Source organism: Patagioenas fasciata, assembly GCF_037038585.1.
Source record: "Patagioenas fasciata isolate bPatFas1 chromosome 6 unlocalized genomic scaffold, bPatFas1.hap1 SUPER_6_unloc_2, whole genome shotgun sequence".
NCBI classification, from domain to species: Eukaryota; Metazoa; Chordata; class Aves; order Columbiformes; family Columbidae; genus Patagioenas; species Patagioenas fasciata.
The window spans coordinates 123,529-148,656 of record NW_027288504.1 but is presented as its reverse complement, the minus strand read 5'-3'; the positions used below and the strand labels follow the sequence as shown (position 1 = coordinate 148,656).

The 25,128-nt window shown below is 53.3% G+C and overlaps 1 protein-coding gene and 1 non-coding gene across 14 annotated transcripts in view; both read right to left on the bottom strand.

Annotated features, from left to right (window-relative positions):
* Positions 1 to 16,422, bottom strand: part of LOC136116284 (uncharacterized) — a 303,754-nt gene extending 287,332 nt beyond the window's left edge. For 2 of the 13 annotated variants that reach the window (XR_011736764.1, XR_010653396.2), the window contains exons 1-3: positions 8,411 to 8,658; positions 6,772 to 6,936; positions 4,818 to 4,909 (exon numbers count right to left, since the gene is read on the bottom strand). Coding sequence is in view for 6 of the 13 variants with exons in the window: in XM_071802923.1 (XP_071659024.1) it covers positions 1,066 to 1,682; positions 2,324 to 2,774 (1,068 nt within the window). In the remaining 7 variants the exon portion in view is untranslated. The other 11 variants (XM_071802923.1, XM_071802924.1, XM_071802925.1 and 8 more) reach the window with 11 other exon arrangements.
* LOC136113584 (small nucleolar RNA SNORD45) lies at positions 7,855 to 7,939 on the bottom strand. The gene has a single exon (XR_010653028.1). It is a non-coding gene; the product is annotated as a small nucleolar RNA SNORD45 (small nucleolar RNA).
* Positions 16,423 to 25,128: the final 8,706 nt, after the last annotated feature.

Sequence of the window (25,128 nt, the reverse complement as noted above, 5' to 3'; positions counted from 1 at the left end):
CTGTGGGGAGGATAGAGAAGATGAGCTCTGCGCTATTCAGACATCCCACGCTGGCGGTAAGGAGCCAGGCACCCTCCAGCCGGGCCGTCTCCCCATCCCTGCACCCCAGAGCGGCCTGCAGCTCTCCCCACGCGGGGCTGCTGCCCAGGCAGCTGCTTTGGGAGCTGTGGCCGGCACGGGCCTGCAGAGCCCTGACGGCCCACCGAGCCAGCCCTGGACACGCGCTTGGGTTCAGGGCTTTGGCACCAGTATCCCAGCAGCAGCCCCAGTCCCGCTGGCCACCAGCAAGCCCTGGTTCACGGCAGGGCCAGCACCCTGTGCCCATGAGTCCAACCCTCCTCCCTCACCCCGGGCCTCTCTTCTCATCCTCCCCGTGCAGCCACTGCCGCCCCTGCTGCCAGTTTTGCTGCGGGCTCTGCCACCAGCACCGTCGGGCATCTCTGCAGGGCTGCTGGCACTGCCTGGCTAAGCAGCAGCATCAGGGCACTCGGTGTGACTTGGCTTCACTTCCTTCCTTTCTTTCCTTTCTCCCATAGTCCTGCGCGAGACACCTCAGAACTTCTGAGAGGACAGACATCGTCCTTGTGTTCATCGAGGCGATGAGAGACGCCAGCATCTTTGACAAGAAGCGGGCAACAGACTTGCTGGACATGGTCATGGAATTCCCTGACTTCTGGCTGGTGGATGTAAGTGGCCTGTGGCTGGATTGCCCTGCCCTTCAGCCCTGTCAGGCCTTGTTCCTCCCTCCATCCCTCCCCCGCAAGCCCTGGTGTCTCAGGAATCTGAAGCCACACGAAGGTGGCAGAGAGGGATGGAAGGGGCAGCTGAGGAAGTGGCTGCACTCCAGTGGCAGCACCATCCTGACCTGTGTCTCCCCCAGCTGCCAAAGATCATGAGATGCATCCACAAAAACCTGGACAGCATCAACACAGCACCAGCCCGGCAGAGCGTGGCGTCCCTGCTTCTCCTCATGGCTGACAGGAGACCTGGGGAGGTGCTCACAACGCTGCTGAGGATCGCTCCACCAGGAGACAGGTACTGGCCCCAGAAGCCATGAGGGCTTGTTCACTGTGGGGACAGGGGCACAGAGCCAAGGAATCCTGCAGGACACCCCCGAGGAGCAGGACCCTCCATCCCACCACGCTTTCCAGCGCTGGGGGTCAACCAGGCCCGCAGCAGCCACAGCTGAGCGAGCCAGCCCTGAGCCCCCCACGCTCTGCCAGCCCCACAGGAGCACCAGCTCAGCCTCTGCTGCTGCCCAGGGCATCCAACCATCCTGCAGCGCTGAGCCCGGACACGCTGCTGTGGCCCAGGCTGCCCTGCTGACAGAGCGCTCTCCTGCAGGACTGCCCTGGACATGTGGGACATGATGATCTCCACACCCCAGACCCTGAAGAAGATCTTAAAGAACTTGCGCGAAAGACTCCTGGTCATAGACTCCACGTTTCCCGGAGGCGTCATCAGTGGGTCAGAAAGAGCTGACATGGTGAGCAGGGCAGCATCAAGAGGAGCAATGTTGGCAGCTGGGGCTGGGGCATTGGGGGAGGCGGTGGCTTGGCCTTGGCTGGGGGTCAGGCAGTGGCTGACAGCTCCAAATGCCCTCCCTGCCGTGCTGGGGCCTGATGGCTGCCTGGGGAGCTTTCCAGGCACGGAGTCTCTCCAAGACATCTGCCCACGGGGGCCTGTGGGAAAAGGGGCGGCTGAGCAGGGCACAGGGAGTCATTGCTTTTCTTCCCTCCCTGCCCCGGCCCTGCTCTCCTGTATCTCCGTGGCTGTGCCCATGGCCACCACCTGCCAGGAGGCTGCCACAGAGATTCCTGTGCCACCACCTGCCACGGAGCTGGACAGGAGGCTGGTGCTCAGTGACCGGCTTTTTTTGCCAGGGTGGTCTTTGACCCTTTCACAAAAACGAAACTGTTTTTCATACAGGCAAGAAAAATACAGTCCCTCCTGCCACAAGTTGTGGGGTTGCTCGACTACGGCAACACAGAAATGAAAAGGAAAGTCCTGGCGTTCTTCCGCAGCGTGATGGGACATCTGAAGAGGGAAGAGGCCAGACCCGCTGTCGAGCAGCTGGAGGAAAAGCTCCTGCCCCTCTTTGACGATGTAAGGCTGATGACGGAGCCTGAGCCCTGTGGGTGGGCAGCCTGCAGTGCCAGCTGCCCTTTGGCCCAGCCCCGTGGGCAGCACTGGGAGCAGGCTCTGCTCCCCTGGGCTCTCGTGGGATGGCTTCTGGGCTTTGCAGCCCAGCACAGCTCCCTGCTGCACAACCTGACCATGGAGCATCTCCCCTCATGTCAGCCCCGATACTGCCCCTGCTCACCATGGGCAGAGAGCTGCTGGGATTGAAGTCCGCCTTTCTTCCTTCCTCCCAGGAGTCCAGCCAGCTGCGAGAGCTCTCCATCCGCCTCTTCCGAGAGCGGGTGCAGTCCGTGATGGCGCACGACAAGAAGAGGATGAAGAGCTACGTGCACCGTGCGCTGCTCCCCCTCTTCTTTCGTTTGAGCGACCAGAGCAACAACGTGGCCAAGGTACAGATCTCCACGCTGAGCACTGAGGCACAGAAGGGTGTGCTGGCAGCACACGGGTGGCCTGGGCACCAGGGGACAGGGCTGCTGCCAACTGGCAGCTTCCTCCAGCCCATAGGAAGGGTCCCTACAGACCCAGCACGAGTAGCAGTAGAGAAGCTGCCATGGCCATTTCCACCACCTGCCATACCTGGTCCCACAGGGCTCAGCAGCAGCCCGTGGCCACCGAGGCCTAAACAGGCGCATCCCTATGGGCTCCTCAGCTGTCCCTGCAGGCGCTGGGTCTCGAGCTTTGAGCCTCAGTCCCTGTCCCCCAGGGCTGTGCACAAGAGAGCCCCAGATGTTTGGGCCAGGGCAAGTCGCTGGCCCCAAAGGGCAGGTGTTCCAGGAACAAAGCCAAGAACAGGGGGACACCAGGTCTCTTTACGCAGACGATGGGTGCCATGTCCCATCTTCTGCTGTCCCGCAGGCCGCCAGGGAAGCCCTCCTTGGCGCAGCAGAGCTCCTGGAATGGAAACAGCTCCAACACCTGGTGCGGACTCGGCAGACATGGAGGACTGGAGAGAGCTTGGTGAGAACAGCTAAGGCCCAGGCTGGCTGAGGGCTGCCCCACATGTCTGGGCTGTGTGCTCTGCAGATGTGCCTCGCCCGCCCTGCTGCAGCCCCGAGCTGCACCCTTGTTCCCTGTCCTCAAGAACAGAGCCCCCAAGGGCTCTCCCCTCTGCCCCATGCCTGGCGGGAAGGAGGGCGCTCAGCACCCTTGGGACCACTCTGCCTGTGTCTGTCTTTCAGCCTCAGCCCCACAGGGCTCCTGGCTGGGGGGCAGGAGAGGCCTGCGGGGAAAGGGGAACCTGGGTTACTGGGAGGAGGGACTGGTCCAGCCAGCTCGGGGTGGGGTGCAGACAATGACATGCTCACACCTTTGTGCCCTCTCCAGGTGGAGCAGGACAGGAGCAGGGCTCAAGAGTTCTTGAGTCAGAGCCTGCCATACTTGAGGGATGCTCAGGCCAGCTTGCGAGAGGCGGCCGTGAGGTTCATCGGTGAGTCACAGCCCCCGGGTCCCTCTTTCAGCAGCCTGACCCCAGTCCCCGCCGCTGCCCAGGCGCAAGGAGCAGCCCTGTGGCTGCCAGAGCCCCGGCCGCCCCGTGCAGGGCCTTGGCCTCCCCTCCCAGCCCTGCCCACGTGGGTGGCCTTGGTGGCCGCCTTGCTCAGTCCCGCTATGTCAGCTCTGGGCTATCCCCTGGGGCCAGCTCTGGTGAGGGGGAGGCAACAGGGGTCTGACGGAACTCTGTGCCCAGGGCTGGCTGCGCGGCCCCTGAGGGACCGAAGGGAGGAGGAGAAGCTGGCTGAGATCTGCAGTGGTGAGTAGGAAGCTTGCTCAGGAGGGGATGCCTGGGGGTCTCTGCAGATGTGGGAGATCATCTGGGCTCTGCTCCTTTCTGTTGCAGCCCTTCAGCCCTTGGAGAAGGACAGTAAACCCTCCATCCGCTCCCTCGCTACTCAGACCATCCTCATCCTGAGCAGTCCAAGGGAGCAGCCACGATCGCGATGGTCCCTGCAGGCCCTGTGCTGCTGGCGTCGCTGACCCAGGTGGAGGAGCAGCTCTCCTTGCGGAAAAACGGCTGCATTTTAATAAAGAGCCCTTCTTGAAGCTGGGTTGGATGTCTGCCTTTCCCAAGGACCCCAGAACCTCTCTGATTGCTGTGGCACTTTTGAGAGCACAGCCCGGCATCATGGGCAAGGGTGACAGAGCAGACAGGAGCACTTGCAATGAGGGCAGCTGAGACGAATCTCACTGGGCCAGTGGGGTTTGTTCCTGGAGTCACACACAGGCAGGGCACTGTTGTGAACTCGCAGAACCCAAAGGACCGGGCTGGGGGTGTTGGAGGGACAGGACTGCATGGGATACAAGTGAGGGGTAAAGAATTCAAGGGGAGGGGACACGGGGAATTCAGGTGAGGTTGTTGGTGGGGGCAGGAGGAAGAGGACAGCAGAGGAACAAAACGCGGGGATCAGGAAAGTGTTTGGGAGGGGGTGTTCAAGGAGGGGGATCTGGGGGCACTACCGCAGTGGACAGGGTGAACGGCAAAGGACGGAGTGGAAAGATGGAAAGAAAGGCATTGGCATCCATCAAAGGGAGAGCATTTGGGGACCCTCTATAGGACACAGAGGAGATCCTGAGGAGGAGATACCTGAGGGGTCTTAAAGGATGGAATGGGGAGGCCCAAAGAAGAGGGGTGTGGGGGCACCAAGACAAGAAACCGGTGGGGGCCCTCACTGGAGCCTCACCTGCGCATCCTCTGGGGTGCACAGCAGGATGGTGAAGAGCAGGGCCACACTGAGCACTGCGACCTTCATCTTCCTCTGCGGTGCAGCGAGTCCTGGGTGATGCCAGAAAAGGTGAGGGCACCTTTATCCCTCCCAGGACGACTCCTTGCCCCTCCCCACGCCTCCAGCCCCCAGGGCAAAGCTTGGCAGAGACACCCGCCCTGGCAACCCAGCCTTGGCCCAGAGTCACTCCCGCCTTGAGCACTGATCCAGCTGCCTTCCCTGGCATCAGTGCCGCTTCCTGCATGGGGCAGCTGCACGGGGAAGGGCCCAGGCATCCACAGTGGTGAGGGGGGACAGCAGTGTGTCCCTGACAGCCAGACACCCTATGGTGATGACCCACTGCTCCAACTCGAAACCATCCTGCAACAACCCCAAAAGCCTGATCCCCCCACCTCCCAGTGCCTCTCACCTCCCAGCACCACCATCTCCCAGTGCCCCTCAACTCCCAGGCCAGTCTTTCCCTATGGAACCCCCCCTAGAGATGACACCAGCCTCAAATCTGGGGTCTCTAAGCACAATTATCTGTGAGCCCTTTCCAGCCCCTTAAATAAATGAGGGGCTGGGAGTCACTCCTCTTCTTGGGGCACCAGGGACCCCAGGATTAGGGAACTCTGGGAGGTGGGAGGACAGCTGGGGCAATGTGGACAGCTGGTGACTGGGATCCTCAGTCACTGGTGGCGCTGCCAATGGGGAGCACTGGTGAATCCTGGGCTCTGGGAGAGGAGGGCTGGGCTTGGGGGAAGTGCTGGGGTGGTGTCAGTGCCCAGCTCCAGCCCACCCCATTTCCCTTGCACCGCCAGCCCCCAACTGGTCCAGTCTGCAGCCACAGCTGAGAACAGAGCAGAGGGAACATCCCCTGCCCTGGCTCTCACCTGTCCCTGTCCGGGGTCACTGTGCCCTCCCAGACAACCTGGGTCCCGCCCTGTAGAGCTGATCCCACATGGTGGGTCCCAGTGTCCCTGTCCCCAACAAGGCTCTGGCTCCAGCCCTGTCCCTTCCTGGGACTTGGCCACAGTTCACCAAAGGCCCTTGTCCCCACCGAGTGTCCCTTCAATGCCCCCATCCTCGGCCCAGGCCAGCGCTGTCCCTGAGCAGGACGTGGCCATCCAGAGGGACGTGATGAAGCGGGCGCTTGTTCCCAGGCAGCCGCTCGGAGCTCATTGCAGGACGGAGCTCCCCTGGCACGAGGAGGGATGTTTGCTCCCACAGCGGCTCTGATAAGCTCTGTTTGCCCGGGGCCCACGGCACAAGAAGCCCGTTCACCAAGATCGGTGCCTCATAGAGTGACCGATCAGGGGATCCAGGGCAGTTAAAGCAGCCTGGAAGCCTGGGCTCCCCCAGCCCTGGCAGCGGGCAGAGCCCACAGAGAAGGGCAGTGCTGGGGCAGCGGGGAGGAGCAGGTCCTGGGGCACCCGCACGCCTGGGGCTCCCTGGCTGCCCTGGGCACAGGCTGGAGCCCAGAGGCCGGGGGGTCCCAGGGGAGCAGCTGGACAGCTGGGGTGCCGCTCTGCTTCGGGACAGCCTGGGGAGTCCTGCCGGAGTGGGGCTCAGAGCAGCTGGGGGATGGAGCTGTGTCCCCAGGGGCACGGCCTCCCCTGCCCTCTCCCCCACCCGCCTCGCAGCTCTCCCTGGCTTTTTGCGGGGCGCGGGGTTCCCTTCACTGCACCCCTGGCCCAAACATCCCCATCCTGGGGGCCCTGGTCAGCATCCTCTGGGCACTGTGGGGCAGTGTGACAGCGGGGGAATCAATGGGTTTATAACTCCAGTCTCAGTGGCTGCTGCCCGGGCGACCTGGATGTTGAGCGGTTTCCAGCACCAGTCTGTGCTCACTGACTGGAGCAGAAGAGGGATCTCAGATTCCCAAGACCCGATTTCTGTCCCCTGCAGAGCTGGCAGCCCTTCAGGGACATACCTGTGTTTGCTTTGATATTCTTCAGTGGCTGACTCTGGGCTGTGTGAGCATCTCCATGATGTACTTTTACAACCATGTTCTCCGTACAGACAGCAACACCTTGCCACAGTTCAGCAGCCTCTTGGAAAGTAAATGTGGAAAAGCAAGATGTGTGGTTCCAGCCATCTGGATGATAAAGGAAGATCAATACTAACATGACCATCTGGACAGTCAAAGACATAATACTAACATAATAACATATAAAGGGCCTTGGACAGATTACTTTGAAGTACGTTTCTCATAACTGTAAAAAGTTATAGCCCAGACTCGTGAGAATGGCATCTCGGGCCGGATAACCGCCCCCAAGTGCATGGCATGTGTGAATGTCCTTGGGCCTGGTCTGTGAACGAGTGGGAACGTAACTGAAATAAACATCACATGACTTTAGTGTGTTTTTAATAACAATTATTGGAAAAACATCTTATGTACCATCTTAGTCCAGGCCCATATCTGTCCCCCAAGGAATGTATTTTGGTGTTGGGGCAGGGGAGGAGCACAGACAGGCAGCCCGGACCCCTGGGTCCTCTGCCCTGCTCGGGGAGGGGAGGTCGTTCCCTGTATGATGGGCCCAGCACTCCTGGGCTCACAGGAGATGTCACCCCCTCCAGAAGCCATCTGCTGTTCACAAGGCCACCAGTGCAGCAAGTCAACATTTATTTGATGCAACCAGTCTGTTAGAGCCAGTAATCCTGTGTAAAATCGATGCAAAATTACCACTGTGCTTAACTACAATGTGCCATGGAACAACCAGGCACTGACAAATCTCTCTGTTTTCCCTGGGAAATCACATTTGTGGCACTTTCACCCCCAAATCTCAGCAGCAGCGTTTGTTAACACCGGTTAACAGCTTTGGGTACCCAGAGCTGCCTCCAGCTCACGTGAAAACGTCTCCTCACGCCCAGTGTGAGCCCAAGAACGACACCTCCCCAATGCCCAAACTGAGGAACCTCAAGCAGTGCCCCCTTCTCCAAGGGCTGCGTTACAATCTGTGACAGAAAGGGGCTTCCACAGCCTGGAAAAGCTCCACAAGGAACTGGAGATTCCTGGGTCTCAGAGTAATTCTAGAGCTCAAGTGGTGACAGCCATCAGCTCCAGCTCAGACAATACATGCCAACGCCCATCACTGACCCAAGAAGGCAGCTCTTCCTGTCCTGCCCAACGCCTTCAAATCCAGCACACTTTGTCCCTCCAACAGGAGGCAGCTGATCGATTTCTAACACCACTCTTTTCTGTCTACTTCGAGATGAACCAGACATACGTTATACAAGCAACCAAGTCCCCGCCTGGAAGCAGCGGAGCCTTTTGCCTTCTCCTTCCCACCCCACTTTGCAGGAGAAGGAAAACAAACGGCAGAAGAGACGCTGAGAAATTCAACCACCAAATGGAGAGGGAACCTTTGAGAGCGGGAAAACTTATCCGTACAATGGAGAGAGCTACGCTGAATGAATAACACTGAAAACGAACCCTTCTTGCAGGGTAAAGTGCACAGCAATTCAAGACCTGCTGAACAGACCCCTGCCATTCTCAGCAATAAACAACCCCCAAGGCTCAACCAGCCAGCCAGGGTCACTGCTCTAAATCCAAGCGCAGCTGCACCGACCTGAGCCAACACGGACACAGCTGCCTCCCTTGGCCCACACGAAGCTGCACAGGCCACGCGCTGCTCCAACAGGAACGTGCTGGGGACACCCGGGTTTCTCATGGCGGCCTCTGCGCTGTCACCTGCACAAAGCACCAAGAGACCGGCAGCTGTGGGCTCAGCTCCGGGGGTTCCCGGGACCGGGGTCTCCAAGGGCCCGTTCGCACACGGATCCTTGTGCGCGCGCCCCGACCGCAGGCGCCTCTCCCGCCCCCATCCCGACCCGCCGCTCGCCCCCCCGGACCCGCCGCTCTCTCCCCCGGACCCGCCGCTCGCCCCCCCGGACCCGCCGCTCGCTCCCCCGGACCCGCTCAGCAGCCTCCGCTCGCCCCAGCCCTGTAGCCGGAAATTGCGTCACCGGGAGGGGCGAGCCGAGCGGCGCTGCCGGCAGGACCCCGACAGAGCTGTCCGATTATTCGCCTGACCCGCCAAATTTTTATACGAAATGTGAATGAGTTGAACAGTTATTAAAATAACAAAGTCTCTGGCAGCCGTGCCGTCATGGTTGCTCAGAGAGTGGAAAACCCCCTGAACTGCAGGTCAGCCTCAGCTCTCAGATGAGCTCCTCCCCGCCCTCCGCACCGCTGACCCCGCAGCACAAAGCGCGACCGGCGCGTCCCGCGGGCGGACTCGGTGTCCGCGCTCGTTCGTCGCCTCCTCGCTGGCTGCAGCGGGACTGAGGGGCTGTGGGTTCCAAACCTGCGGTTTGCTGCCCTTGCACAGAGGAGAAGGCTCGGCTGCTGAGAACAGGTTCCGTGTTAAACTCGGCTGAAGAGAAGTTTCTCCTCCTGGGATCTCAGAACAGCAGCAGCTCCAAGGAACTGACAGAGCATGGGCCGCGGGCATTTCTCAGTGTCTGTGCTGAGAGGTTTTATCTGGGCGTTGTTAATGCCAGAAAGAGGTGGAAAGATAGAGAGATAAAGATGAGGGGTCGTGCTGCACAGAGTTACAGCATTTTTGCAAATGAGGAACTGAAATACGTAGCTTATGCTTTTTCTATGGATAAACAACATTTAATCCAATTCCTTAACTGTATTCCTTGAACACGTGTTCGTTAGAGCACAAGCAAAACAGCACTGGGTGCACGGGCGATTCACTCTTTGTACTGGACATTCACATTAACAATGCTGATAGTGGTTACATCACCAATCCCGTGTCCATTTCAATTTCAATTTCAATTCCCCTGGTCCTTGGGTTACTCCACAGGTTCTTTCTCCCGTCCGTGGTCCTTTAACTCGAGAGCCGTGTGTCCACCCTTTCTCTGCAGTCCGAACAGCTGGTTCTGTAGTTAATAAGGCAAGAAAAGGTCCTTCCCATCGTGGGGTCAGAGTTTCCTCTTTCCAGGTTTTAATTAGTACTTTATCCCCAGGTTGTATTTTATGAATCGGAAACCCTAAAGGCAGAGTCTGATTTAAAATCTCTTTCTCCCTTCATTTAGTTCCTGCGACTATAAACTTCATATGCAATTTCAATTAGCTGAGCAATAGTTACATCCCTCAGCTCCTCCCTTTTGTAGTTTCTTACACTAATTTCAGACCCAGATCAGTCTGTGCGCAGAACAACACTGACTGCAACACAGCTAACCCAGAATTTCACATTCACATCACTTCCCCCTCTCATTTACTCTCATGTGTACAGATGCATCTGAACGGGGAGCGCGGTGGCACTTTAATAATGGAACCGGTTCTCATTTTGTAATTATCTCCCCGAACAAAATTCTTTTGGTACCAAATATAAACATGCGAAGTAAAAGGCTGAGCTCAGACACGCAAACCGCACGCCAAGCTCAAATATACAAACAGGTCACAATTACATTCATTCAACACAATATCTCGATTTTAGCCTCGCACCTTTGGGCCGCTCGCTGCTCAGCCGGGTGGAGGCACCGCTGGGGCTCCTGACAAACAGGGCAGTGCGGCTGGAGCCCCATCGGCACCCGCCCCACTGCTCCAGCGAGCTGGGCTGGGCAAGGCTTTGATTGGTGTCCATCTGGGTGATACAACTGTTATCCCAAAACCAGGGGTCTGTACTCGGTGTGCACACGGAAGAAAAGCCACATTTAGTACACCGAGATGAGACACAGCCTGTCAAAAGCAGCACGAAAAACACACGTTCTCACTGTTTTCCCTACACACTACACTGAATTCTAAACAATGTAGCCTTGTATTAACTTTCCAAACATTAACATAATGTGTTTTCCAGTAAAACATAGGCTGTGTTGTAAATCCAAAGCGAGTAATGCCATGGTTTGCACAGTTCTGATGTGAATATTGGTGTTTGTGCCCAGCAACACATTGTATTTCATTGTGAATGCGCCAGAATATTTCCGGTCTGACTTTGTGTTGTACAGATAATGTCAGATTGGTTTTAGATCGTGTGGGTTCAAGGTTTGCACAGCTGAACGTGCTGCCGTGGTGTGCGTCTGTCTGTCCAGAGCCGGTAACGTGTATGTTTGTACAGCTTGTGTGTGATTTCTGTTTCTTGCAATAACAATTGTTTGGAGTGTGGTTTTTGCCATTTTCACATTGTATCACTCAGCTCTTGTTTTTCAATGCTTTTTTTTTTGCCTAATGGTTTTTGGAAAAGTTCTCAAAAACCACTGAGAAACCGTTCTTGTTAAACTTGGTGCTGTTTCTTACTTGTGAGTTGGGGCTTCAAAGAAATACCCAAACCAATACATTCCATATGTTTGGAAGACAGTTCTGTGCAGCTAAATGATTCCTTTTCTTGTCCTTAAATACTTGGGCATTTGTGCTAGAACTGTGTAACAGGAGTGATATTGTTGGGGCACCTCTGAGTGTAAGTTTGTCTTGGATAGATTGCCATGAATGTAGACACTGCTGCTCCACAAAGTGATGTTCTGAAGTTCTGCATTTGATCTTTTCACTTCATCTGATGAAGCAGTGGAGTTTAATCATTTGTCTGCAAATGAAACTCCCTAAAAGGCAGTGTACAGGGAACCTGCGGCAGGGAGCTCCTGATTCCCACCTGACTCCTCCAAAGGCCTCTCTTAAAAGTGAACAAAAGTCAACAAAAGCTGCGGCCCCTCCCTCCTGGGCCACTGCGGTGGGCGCCTCCCCTGAGACCACAGGAAGGTCCAGGCTCCTTGTCCTGAGTGGTCAGGGCATCGCTGGCAGGTGGCACCTGCTCGCCTGCTCACGGCCACTCTTGGGTGCCTTCATGGCCCAAAATCCCCGGGGATGCCACAGGGCCACCCACTTTTTCCTCGCAGAGGGCACCAGTGCCCAGGAGGCCTGGACATAGAGGTGGGCAGGGAAATGGAGATAGGCTGGTGTCGAGGGTTAAGATTGCGGGGTGACAATCAAACCCTGCCAGATGTGTTGTCAACCTCCTCTCCCCCCCACTTCCCCCTTTTGCCCCTCCCTCTCCCCCCTTCCCACTCAGCACAGGTGATTGAGAGGGAAAGAAGGACAGAGAGAAGAGAGTTGGAAAAGTTAAAGATGTTTTACTAATGCTACTGATAAGAATAGAGAAAATAATACAAAATATACAAAACCAATCTTGAAAGTCTCAGCAACTGCAGAGCCAGCACCCAAAGTCCTGGATTGGACTCTGTAGCCAACCGGAGCTGGATTCAGTCTCTCACTGGCCTCAGTTCGCAGGGACGACCAGCACGGTCCTCTCCTAATGTCGGCCATAAGCAGAAGGGAAGGAAAAAGGCAAAAGGGAAGGAAAAGGGACGAGATCCTCGTGATCTCCTGCTTTTATATGAAGTATTCACGTGAATGGAATGTTATACACAGTTGGTCATCAGTTTCTCGTTGCCCCTCTCGTGAGATGTCCATCCGTGCTTATCAATAAGTTTTCATTCCATTGCTACGTTTATGTCCTGGTTTTGTTAAAAACAAGTTTCTCTTTTAGTGAATTTGCCTGTCAGCTAAAGCCTTCATGTCAACTGCATTTTCCTGGAGAACCCAACACATGTTTTGGTTAAACCTAGCAAGGGAATGCAAACTTATTGATAAGCACGGATGGACATCTCGCGAGGGGGGCAATGAGAAAACTGATGACTGAGCGACTGACCAACGGTGAATAACATTCCATTCACGTGAATACTTCATATAAAAGTGGGAGATCACGAGGATCTCGCCCCTTTTCCCTTTTCCCTTTCTTTCCTCATGGCCTTTTTCTTGTTCTGTTAACTACAGAACCAGCTGTTTGGAGGGCAGAGAAAAGATGGACACACGTCTCTCAAGCTAAAGGACCCCTGACGGAAGAAAGAACCTTGAAAGTATCTCAAGAACCGGGCGAACTGAAATTGAAGTTGACTCGGGGTTGTAAATGGACTGTGGTATAAGCATATCCACAAAGGGAACTTACCAACAGGATTGTGTAAGAAATGTCTAAGAATAGAAGATCAGGAAACCAGAGCTCGGTTGAGGATTCTAGTTGCCACTGGAAGAATAGGAAAAAAATAGCCAAGAATGGTGGGAGGTATTTACTGAAGGGGTGAATGGGAATTTAGAGAGTCCGCCAGTGATGAAAAGAATAGAGTGCAGACAGAGAAATCAAATTCTGTGTTGCTCCTGTTGTTCCTAGGAAGTGAAGGCCAAGAGTTGGGAAACGATAATCGCCACGCTAACGACAAAAACAGGAAAGGCGGGGACACGGCCCTCGCTGCCGAGAAGATGACGAACTCGGCTGCCGGCTGCAACCTGCTCGGCCAGAGAGCGTGGAAACCTGGACCTGATCCTCTTGCCAGGAGCGGTGACTTATTCTTCCCAACTTAGCCTGGCTAATCCCTGTACCAAATGCTACGAGCGTGTGAGAATAGGAAGACTAACCCAGTATGTTCTAAATTATCACACTCGTATTAATTCTGGATGTTATGATAGAACAAAATTGGAGAAGTGTGAAATCCAAGGGCAGAAATTATGGGTAGCAACTAACCTAGGTGGACTCGGGGTAGGCTCTGCCTCCTGCCCTAGGGGAGAACAGAGGATCTGTTTTACACAAGCTGGTAGGAGGGGCTATTCAGATGGAGGGGGAGTGCAAGACAAAACTTGAAACAGAGAGGAGTTTAATAAATGCCCCATAGGAGGAATGCAAACTTGGAAAGATGGTGAATGGCCTGCACAAAGAATATCTGAATACTATGATCCAGCCACATGGGCCCAAGATGGAAACTGGGGATCCCATACCCCTATATATATGCTAAACCAAATTATTCGGTTGCAAGCAGTGGTTGAAATAATAAGCAACCAGACGGCTGAGGCACCGAATCTCATAGCGAGACAATTGTCTCAGACCAGAGCTGCAGTGTACCAAAATCAGGGAGCGTGAGATTGTCTTTTAGCTGAAGAGAGGGGGGCGTCTGTGGGAAACTGAATACTTCGGAGTGTTGTTTGGAAAGAGATGGCAATGGGGAAGCCATAATGAAAATAGCAGAGGAGATAAAACGCGTTGCACATGTACCAGTACAGAAATGGAATTCTATACTTACTAGCCATTGGTGGGGTAACTTATTTGGGGGAGCCTGGTGGAAGAAAATAGGCTTCATGATAGTATGTGCATTTCTGGGTTTACTGTTTGTGCCACGTATGACCCCGTGCTTTGTTCGGTTAATACATTCAGTAGTCCAAGCCATGCAAATCTCAGGCACGCCTATAGATCCTGAAATGGCAGCAAAAGGAACGGGGTATAAACTAATGATTTTAAAAGATAACACCAAACTGGACCTGGCCATCGCACTGGGAAGAAGAAACCCAAAAGGAAAGCGCTAGGAACTGCAGTGAGCGGGGTCACCACGCCAAAGAGCGCGAGCTCCCGCTGCAGCCCAACAGATGCCATTGCTGCCGGGGCACCAGCCACCCGGTCATCAGCTGCCCCAGAAGAGCAACACAAATGTTTTGTTCAACATGAGAATTTGTTTGTTCTTTGAGGGAGAAAGATAAGTCTTCTCCTGTCGAAGCAGCCTTCTTACTTGTGGTCCGAGAAAAGGTTAAATAGGGAATCATCATGTTAGTACAAGAATTTACTAACCTTCCCGAAAAGGGGGGAACTGACAGAGGGAACTAACTAACTAACTAACCCATTATGTTAAGAAAAAACAGAACCTCGTCAAATGCCAAGGTAAGAGGTTTTACAGCACCTAGATGTAAACTTGAGAAGACGAGATAACGAAGATTTACAGCAAAAAGGGGAAACCGGTCTGATTTCAGTCGACTTGGCAGCTTGGGTTCCAGTCCACTCAACATAATGAGCCAAAGGTAAAGAGGTCACTGTGACGAGGCTGAAGGAGCCTTCATCCAAAGACCCCTCCTCAAGACCACCAGATGGCACTGCGCAGGTGCAACAGGGAGGGGTCAAGGAGCAGACTATGGAAATGATCACCTGGGACTCATTTTAAGAAGAAGCAGGAAAGGTTATGAATATGTAGAGGCGTTCCTGGGGTCATTATGAATACGTAACACCTTACTGTATTTAAACACACCTCATATTGTTAGAAGTTGCGCATGAACGGTGGAACGATCCCCCTTGCGCCCGACGTCGAAATGAACATACCTGCTTTATAACCTTGTGAGTTGGGAAGTTTTATGACTTGACAGATTGTAAAGTTGTTTCCGCTCACCATCACGGCCAGAGAGTCCTGCAGCCCCGGCACAGCTCTGAAGCAAGAAACAACAGATGCAGAAGGCAACCCCAGCTCCTGCAGCATCCTTTTCTTACTCCTGCAGGGATCACTGCCCCTTAAGGGGTGGGGAGGAGGAGGAGATCCCTTCGGTACCTGCAGTCTGCTGGTTCACTGCTGGGGCGCAGTGCTAGGGGCGGGAAATATGAAAATAAACCAGAGCAGCAGCGCTCCTGGGGCCGGGGGTGTTCCCTGCAGAGCATCCCCCCGGGAGCCGGGCCTCGGCTCAGCCCGACCCAAACCCGCCCCACGCCCACCCGGCAGAACCTCAGGAACCAGGGGACAAGTGACCCCAAGATGGGGGTGGCCGGGCAGAGAATGGGTTCCCTCTGGCTGGGAAAGGAGGGGTTGAGCTGAGGGGGAACGGGAGGTTTGGAAAAGGGGAAGGGGGATCCCTGGCAGGCAGCGAGGCTGGAGGGGGGTCCCGTCCCCTCACCCAGCCACGCGAGCTCCGCCAGGGGCTGCAGCGCCGCTCCCCGCGGCCGCCGTCCTGTCCGCGCGAGAGACCGCCCCGCCGCCATCTCTAGTGAGGGCACAGCGGCCGCGCTCTCCCCGCCCCGCAACAGACACCTCATCAGCCACTGCCCGAACGGCGCCGGTACCCGAGGAGGAGGACTCGAAGGACGTTAACTCCCCCTTCTCGGCGGGGTGTGCCGCCCGCTTCCCAAGAGCGGCTCCCAGAGCGACCAGCTCCCCTCCTACCCGGTGGCACGAGGCACGGCCTCAGTGCGGCGGCTTCACTGCCCACACCGAAGATGGCGGCGCGACGGGAGCGGGAAAGCGTGAGGCGCTGCAGGCGTCAGGCCCGGCCCGGGAGCCCCCAGCCGCTCCTGCTCCCACGCACCCCCCCCCGTTTGCTTTTCATTTGTGTATCGTATATAAATGCAGGGACAAGGAGCAGCAGCACGGAGCAGGCTGCTGGGTACGAGGTGTTCCCTCAGCACACACACCCACACCCCCCCGTCCCGGGCCGGGCCGCTCCGCACGAAAGGGAAGGTGAGGGAAAAACAAAAACTAAAGGCACAGAGGCGTCCTGGCTGAAGCCGAGCTGTGCTCATCTACCCTTTGAATGACAATTCCAAAGGCACATCCCCACTCACGAAAGCTGGTGGCTCCGCAGGGTCCCCAGCAGACACAACCACCGGCCGGCGGGGCAGGGGGGGCTCTGCCCGGGGAGCTCCCGCAGGGTCCGCAGTCTGAGGACAACGCTCCGCCCACAGCCCCGCACCGAAACCGCCGGAAGGTCCCACAGCCTCCTTGTCAAGCCCAAGGGAATCCGAGCTGGGCCCGTATACGGTCAGTGCTCCAGAAGCTTCTCTGCTCCCAGGTGTTTCATTAAACGAGGGCCCCGTCTGTCAGCCGAGGGCTGTGGGCGTGACCAGAGCGCCCATCAACCGGAAGTGCTGGGCGCTTTCCTGCGGCTGCAAAGTCCTGCGACATGGGGCTGTGGGCACGCCAGGGCGGGGCGCGGAGCTGCTGCGTGCCCCCAGTTCTGGGTCCCCCGACCCAGAGCAAAGCGCTCCCCTCCTCCGGCTGCCGACAGTCAGCCCGGCTTCTTGCACAGCCCCCTGGTTACCCCCTCACCCCGTGCCCCCAGTTAGTCCCAGCGGGTGTTTCTGAAGCCCGTGGACGCCTCAGCCCCACCCGGGGTGCAGGATGGGCCTTTGCTGGCTCTGCCCTGGTGCCCACCGGTTTGCTGCCAGTGCTCCCTCTGGGGGCGCCCTGGGTACCACCGGATCCACCTGGGCACCCCCAAAGTGCCTTTTTAGCGCTTATTTTTCTCCTGAAAAGCAAACACAGCGGGGCTTTCTGCCATCCTGCCCCAGGGACCCCCACTCAGATCACACCAGCGCTTGGTTGCCCATCGCCATTTATTGGAGCCGCTGCCTGCTCAGCGCCCGGGGCGTTGGGACCGGGGCCGGGACCCCTGTCCTGCCCGGCTGTCAGGGAGTGATTCACTGCGGGGGGGCTGGATGGGCGGCAGCAGACTCGGTGCCAGGGTGAAGCGCCTGGGAGACGGGACTGGTTGGTGCAGCAGCACGGCCGAGAGCAGCGAGGAGGAGGTGCCTGGGGGCGAGGGGCAGGGTCAGCCACAGACACCCACAAACAGGGTCCTTCCCCCACCCTGAAGCACACAGGCTGTTGTCCCACACTGCCAGCACCACCCCCCATGTCCCCCCAGCTCCCTCCAGCTCCACCACGAGGAGCGGCTGCCCCAGCAGCCCGTGCTGCCCCCACATCCCAGCCCAGGCCCCAGACCCCCGTCTCGCCCTGCCCAGCTGCAGGCACAGACCCGTCCCCCCAGACAGCAGGGTGTCCTCTGCCCCCCAGTGCCCTGACAGGGCCATACCTGGCCGGCTCCTCGAGGTCGTGGTGTCTGGGGTGGCCCTTGGCGTTGTGGGCAGCTGAGAGCCCCCCATCAGGGAGAGCTGCTCGTCCTGTCGGTTCCCATCAGTGCCGTCCTGGCCCGAAAGCTGCATCGCGTCCTTCTGGGAAGGGGAGAGCGTGTGACCCAAACACGGGGCCCCACTCCGCATCCCCCAGCAACCCTCCCCCAGCCAGCTCTCCCTGGAGAAACTGAGGCACGGATGGATCCCCCCGCAGGCTCAGCATCCCCCTCCCCACCTCCGTCATCCCTACCTTGTTGGGGCTGCGGGCGCCGGATGGGGACGGCCGTGGGGTGCTGGGCAGTTGGGGCTGGAAGCGCGGGGGCTTGAGGGTGTGTGGGCCCCCGCAGCTCCGCGGAACAGTGGGGTACCTGCACGCGCCCGTCCGCTCCCTGTGGGACAGGACACGGGGTGCTCAGTGCCTGGCAGGTGGCACCCCATGTGTCACTCGACGCCAGAGATGGGTCAGGGGGCAGTTACTCACGGTCCAGGTGTTAGAGATAGAATCAATTTTATAGGGGATTATACTAGTACAATCAATACAGTCAATCTTAATAGGAGACTAACAGGATCAATTTTACAAGATGTTCTTTTCTGGGATGGGTACCAGGCTGATTCAACCTTTGCATACCGTGTTTTACCTAATAAGGGAATTGAGCATACCTTTATCTTATCAACCTAGCGTTTATCTTAGCCCAAATATGCTTAGAATGAGGAGAAATATATACAGTACCTCTGGAAATTAAGCTAGTCAGCAGTTGTGCAATTATAGAGTAGTGCGCATGTGCCGCATCAAAAGGTGAAAAGGACAGAGGCGATGAAGACTGCTTACTTCATCCTGAAGACCCCCTAAAAGACCACCAGAGGACACTGCGCATGATCAAAGTAGTTCCAAGGTGTTGCAATCGATGTTGCAATAAATGTTGAGCAACTGTTACATATTCTAATGATCCTAATGAATATATGAATATGTATGTGAATGGACTGCATAAATACTGTGTAACCTAAACTGACGATGGAAGCCAGTTTTGGGTGCGAACCCCTGGTTTCCCAGCGCTGAAATAAAGCACCGCATATAACTACGCCCGTGGTTATGTGTCCTGATTGCTAACATTTTGGCAACCCAGATGGGACCTCGCGGGCATTGCTGAGACGGCTCGCGTCTCGATCCTGCTCTGGCTAGCACCGAGGTATTCTTGGGGAGTGCGTCGGACGCAACCGGCTCTCTGCTGCTCACGACGGACCTCTGATTGGTAAGAAGGTGCTTTATCTGTTGTTTTACCTGGATTATTGGGTACCCATCTGGTCTGGTTCTGTTCTGGTCCTGTAGCCTGCTGGTCAGGCATCCGGTAGCCTGCCGGTCAGATGCAGCGAAAGCCACGCTCGGTTGGGCAGGGAGCTCCCGAGGTATTGCCTAGGCAGCCGTCCGTTAGACAGAGGGAAACCTCTGCAGGTTCGGCATCTGGTATCTGGTTATCTGGTTCTGGTTTTGCCTGTCTGGTTATCTGCGTGCACCTAGGGTCTGGTTATTTGTGCACACACCTGGTCTGTTATTTGTGTTATTCAGGCTCACCACTTGGTCCAGTTATTTATCTGGTTGTCTGGGGTCGCCGGTTTCAACAGTGAATACAGATCATCGTTCTGGTAATTTGACCTGTGTTCGCTGTTGAGACTGGTGATTTCAAAGTTATCCGTGTGTTATCTTTCTGTATTAACCCGTCTCTGCGTTACTCTTTTGTGTTGGTATGTGTGGTACAAAGATGTCACCATTAGACTGTTTGTTGAAACATTGGAAGGAGGCTGGATTTGGACAATCTATGAGTAAAAAGAAATTAATTGAATATTGTACTCACTGGTGGCCTGAATATGACTTGCCTAATGAAGTACGTTGGCCACCGGAGGGTACTTTAGAACATGGAGCTATTGTTGAATTAATGAGGTTTTGTCAAAGGGAAGGTAAATGGGATGAAGTACAGTATGTGGATCTCTTTTTCTATCTTGAACAAAAACAGGACTGGACGAAGGAATGTGGGTTAATGTTAGTCCAGAGGAATGGTATTAATGATAAATGTACGGGCTGTACGGTGGAAAAGAAATGCATAACGTGTTTGGCAGTAGAGAGCAGCCGGGGCAACGCTTCAGATCTGCTGTGTTCAGACGTTGTGCCTTCAGAAATTGAACCCTCTGCACCTAAACCCCTTAAACCCTCGGCACCTGTGCGTCTTACTAAAAAGTGATATCGATTCAGTGGGGACGAGGGGGCAGCAACCGGAGTAAAAGGAGTAACAACTACACCAATATCCCACAGAACTAGGAACAGAGAAAAGGAAGCCCAAAAGGGGGGTGAACCGTCAAATGTAATAGCACCCTTGAGACAGGCGGGTGAACCGTCAAATGTAATAGCACCCTTGAGACAGGCGGTAGGAGTCGGGGGAGAGCCAGTTTATGTAAAAGTCCCATTTTCACCAGGAGATCTAATGATTTGGAAACAATCAGCTGGTCCTTACCAGGAAAACCCAGACAAGGTTGCAAGGATAATTAAGATGATAATTAAAACGCAGAATCCCGATTGGGATGATTTGCAAGTGATTCTTGACACATTAATGGATTCTACAGAAAAAGATATGGTTATACGGGTAGCAAGAGATAAAGTAAGAGAGGATATTCGGAATGGGGCTGTGGGCGGTAATGTTGATGAGAATTTCCCAAAAGAGGAACCCCGGTGGGATTATAATACTGGGGCTGGTCAGCTTCGCCTCCGGAGGTATCAGGACTGGTTATTAATTGGTGTTCAGACTGCTATGCCAAAACAAATGAATTGGTCAAAATTGTATAATGTTAGGCAGGAAAAGAATGAATCCCCTTCAGCCTTTTTAGAAAGATTGAAGGAAACTGCAAAAAGATATATGGATTTAGATATTGAAACGGAACAAGCAAGGGTCCAGTTGGCTTTGATCTTTTTGGGGGAGTCTCAGGATGATATTCAAAAGAAATTACAGAAACTGGAAGGGGCACAATTGCGAGATCTGGATGTTATGTTAGAAACAGCCTGGAAAGCTTATAATACTAGAGAAAAGGAGCAGTCGAGGCGTTCTCAGCAAGACTTGTTGGCTCTGGTCCAAGGGCAAGGCAGGGGAATAGGAATGGAAGCCCGCGGCAGGGGAGCTAGAGGCGGCCGAGGGCGCGGTTTTCGGAATGTTCAGGGAACTCCTCTGAGGCCTGTTGTAAAGCTTGGTATAAATCAATGTGCTTATTGTAAGAAGGGAGGACACTGGAAAAATGAATGCCCGAATCATCCGGGCCCTACGGGTCGGGTACCACGCGCAGCAGGGAATGCAATACAAACTATGGTGTTGGGGGAGTATGATAACAACAGCTGACTATATGGCAGCACAGAAACAGATACCCAGAGTAAGGAACCCCTGGTGACGATACAAGTGGGGGATCAGGATGTGAGATTTTTTGGTGGACACAGGGGCTACTTATTCTGTGCTAAATTCTTTACAGGGAACAGTAAGTAATAAAAAGACAACGATTGTTGGTGCCACAGGGAAGGAAGAAGTACAGCCATTCCTACAACCCTTAGACCTGTGTTTTGGAGAAAAGGAGTTAACCCATGAGTTCTTATATGTTCCAGATTGTCCAGTTTCCCTTTTAGGACGGGACTTATTGACCAAATTGGATGCTGTAATAACATTCGAGAATGGAAACCTGGTAATGAAAATTCCAGAATCTAAGGTAGGACAAGTTTTGCTGTTAAAAGAAAACCCAGTAGCAGAGGTACCACAAGCTGTGGAGGAGGCAGTCATCCCCACGGTATGGGCGACTGACATACCTGGGAAATCGAAAACGGCCCAGCCCGTTGAAGTGGAACTGAAGGAAGATGCCAAGCCAGTACAGTTGAGGCAGTACCCACTGAAACTAGAAGCTAGGTTAGGAATAGTGCCTCTAATTGAAAAATTTTTGAGGTATGGAATTCTAGAGGAATGTGAATCAGAATATAATACTCCAATTTTTCCAGTAAAGAAGCCTGATGGTAGTTACCGATTAGTCCAAGATTTGCGGGCTGTAAACCAGATCACTAAGGACATTTATCCGGTATTTGTAAACCCATATACCTTGTTAACATCTGTGAAGGAGAAATAGAAATGGTTTACTGTACTTGATTTAAAAGATGCCTTCTTCTGCATACCCCTCGACCAGGAAAGCAAAAAATTGTTTGCCTTTGAATGGGAAAATCCACACAATGGAAGGAAAACTCAGTTAACCTGGACACGTCTTCCGCAAGGATTCAAGAATAGCCCAACTATTTTTGGAAATCAGTTGGCTAAGGAACTCGAGGAATGGACTACGAAAGGCCACATCATAATCCCTTGACAACGGTACCTGTTGCTACAATACGTAGACGACATTTTGATCGCGACTGAGACGCGAGAACTCTGCATCCAGGTAACGATTGAAATACTGAACCAATTGGGAATGAATGGGTACAAAGTATCGAAAAATAAAGCTCAAATTGTATCCGAGACTGTGATTTATTTAGGATGCGAGCTTTCTCAAGGACAGCAGAAAACACAAACCGTGTGCATGCTATCTGTGCTATTTCAGAACCACGAAACTTACATGAATTAAGATCCTTTTTAGGAGTGACAGGATGGTGCAGGCTCTGGATCATGGACTATGGACTTATTGCCAAACCTTTATATGAGGCACAGAAGAATAAGACCTTAGTGTGGGGAAAGCCACAACGAGAGGCTTTCCAGAAATTGAAACCAGCTTTGATGCAGGCACCTGCCTTGGGTCTGCCAGACTTGAGCAAAGAGTTTCAGTTGTTTGTACATGAGCGACAAAGACTTGCCTTGGGGGTATTAACCGAACGACTGGGATCTTGGAAAAGACCTGTCGGCTATTTTTCTAAACAGCTAGATCCGGTAAGTGCTGGGTGGCCGGCGTGCTTACGGGCGGTAGCTGCTACAGTAATACTGATCCAGGAGGTCCGAAAACTAACTATGGGAAAAAGGATAGAAGTGTTTGTATCCCATATGGTGACAACAGTACTGGAACAAAAGGGGGGCCATTGGCTTTCCGCAAGCAGAATGATGAAATACCAGGTAATTCTGACAGAACAAGATGATGTTATTCTAAAAACTACTAACCTAATGAACCCTGCTGAGTTTTTGGGTGCAGGTACTGAAGAAGGAGACCTGGAACATGATTGCGTGGAAGTCATCGAATATACCCACGCAAGTCGCCCTGATTTGAAAGACACTCCGCTGGCAGAAACTGACTGGGAACTCTTTACTGATGGCAGTAGCTTTGTGGAGAACGGAATGCGGTATGCAGGATATGCCATCACTACTGCCAAGACAGTAATTGAGGCTAAGCCCTTACCATCAAACACCTCAGCACAAAAAGCGGAGTTAATCGCCTTAACCAGAGCATTGGAACTCAGCGAAAACAAGAAAGTTAATATATGGACTGATTCAAAATATGCTTTCGGAGTTGTTCATGTGCATGGAGCCCTTTGGAAAGAGCGGGGACTGCTCTCTTCACAAGGAACAAACATGAAGTTCCAGGAGGAGATACTGAACCTGCTTAAGACCATTCAAAAGCCATCACAAGTTGCTGTAATGCACTGTAATGCTCATCAAGGTGGAACATCAAAAATCATCGAGGGAAATCGGCTTGCTGATCAAACAGCTCGGTCAGTAGCACGGCAAGTAAGAACAATGGTGGGCCTTGTCTCCCAGAAGGTAAGAGCAATTGATTTATTACCTTCAGAACCACCTAAATATTCTACAGAAGATGAAAAATTGGCAAGTCTAGTAAGAGCCAGCAAAAATAATTCTGGGTGGTATGTAACCACCAACGGACAAGTTGTGGTACCAACCACTATTATGAGAGGAATACTTCAGACAGAACAACAGAAGTGTCACTGGGGTGCAGAAGCATTGGTAGCTTACCTAAGAAAACAAATTATCTCGGTCCAGATGTTAACAATGGCAAAGTCTATTACAGCTAAGTGTGAAATTTGCTTGAAAAATAATCCTTTAGTAAGAAGAAAAATAGAAATGGGGAAAATTAAGACAGGTGTACAACCTGGGGATTATTGGCAAATAGATTATGTAGAGCTCCCCAGAACCCGAGGATTCAGGTATATACTAGTTGGGGTAGATACCTTTTCAGGATGGCCAAAAGCTTTCCCTTGTCGCACCAACCAAGCAAAAGAAACTGTAAAATGGTTACTAAAGGAAATAATCCCTAGATTTGGGGTACCACTGGGGATATCTTCCGATAGGGGACCACACTTTGTGGCACAATTAGTAAAAGAAATCAGCAGATGTTTGGGAATTAAATGGGAGTTACATAGCCCATGGAGACCCCAGTCTAGTGGGCAAGTGGAGAAAATGAATCAAACTCTAAAAAGGCAACTTAGCAAGATCTGTCAGGAAGCAAAAATTCAATGGCCTCAGGCCTTGCCAATAGCATTGCTGCGCATTAGGATTAAACCTAGGAGTGGGATGTCAGTAAGTTCATACGAGATTTTGTATGGCAAACCATGTGAAGCACCAGACCCAAACCCAGAGGTACATGTGAAAGGTAATCAGGACTTGCACAATTATGTGTTGTCTCTTGGCAGGACATTGAATCGACTCAGATCCGCACTAGTGTGGAATCGCCCACTAGCGCTCGAGAATCCGGTACATGATATAGAGCCTGGAGACACGGTGTATATAAGAACCTGGAATGAAGAACCCTTAAAAGAGCGCTGGGACGGACCCTATCAAGTACTCCTGACTACATTCACCGCAGTCAAAGTTGCTGGAGTAGACTCCTGGATACATTATACCCGAGTGAAAAGAGTTCCAAGACTGTGGAAATCGCAGATAGTGGGTCCTACCACGCTCAAGATTACATCGCAATAATGTCTGGTTTTCATTACCGAATTGTGATTTTGGTTAGAGCGTTTGTACTTTTGAAAATTGGAGGGGGAAGTGCCACTCTATTCCACAAGGCCTCTGACAAACGGTGGGAAAATGGGACAATTCAAATGGGATTGCAAATTAGGCCACGAAGAGCAGTAAACAATAATGAAAGTACCCAGGTGCCACAGGTAGTACAAAGCGTACAGAATCAGGCAGAGAATCTGATGATAGGGCTAATTCGAGATTTTGCATTGACCCAGAATACCAGTAGCATCACTGCTTGCCTTCCAATTCCAAAATCGGCTGAAGATCCAATACAGTGGGGAATAATATCTACCACCTTACCAGAAGTAAATAAAACTAGTAAAATAGCATGTGAATCTCACACTAGAATAGAAGAAGTCCCAACTGAGCGATGGGTAAAAAGCGGACCCCAGACAGAAGTAATGACAATAGAAGATTGTATGAGACTCACAGGAAAACTTGGTTCAGGTGCTGGGTGGAAAACCAAGTGCACCTATGAAAGCTGGACCAAAGAGACGGTAAATGAAAAGGTTGAACGGACTTACTGGGAATGCAAAGATCAAAATAGCAAAAATAGAACTGAATCATGGAATAACATGTGGACACTGAGTATTGTACAACAATACCAATATAGTGAAGCATTTCCATGGTGTGTACGGTGGTCCAATGTAACAGGAGGAACAACAGTAC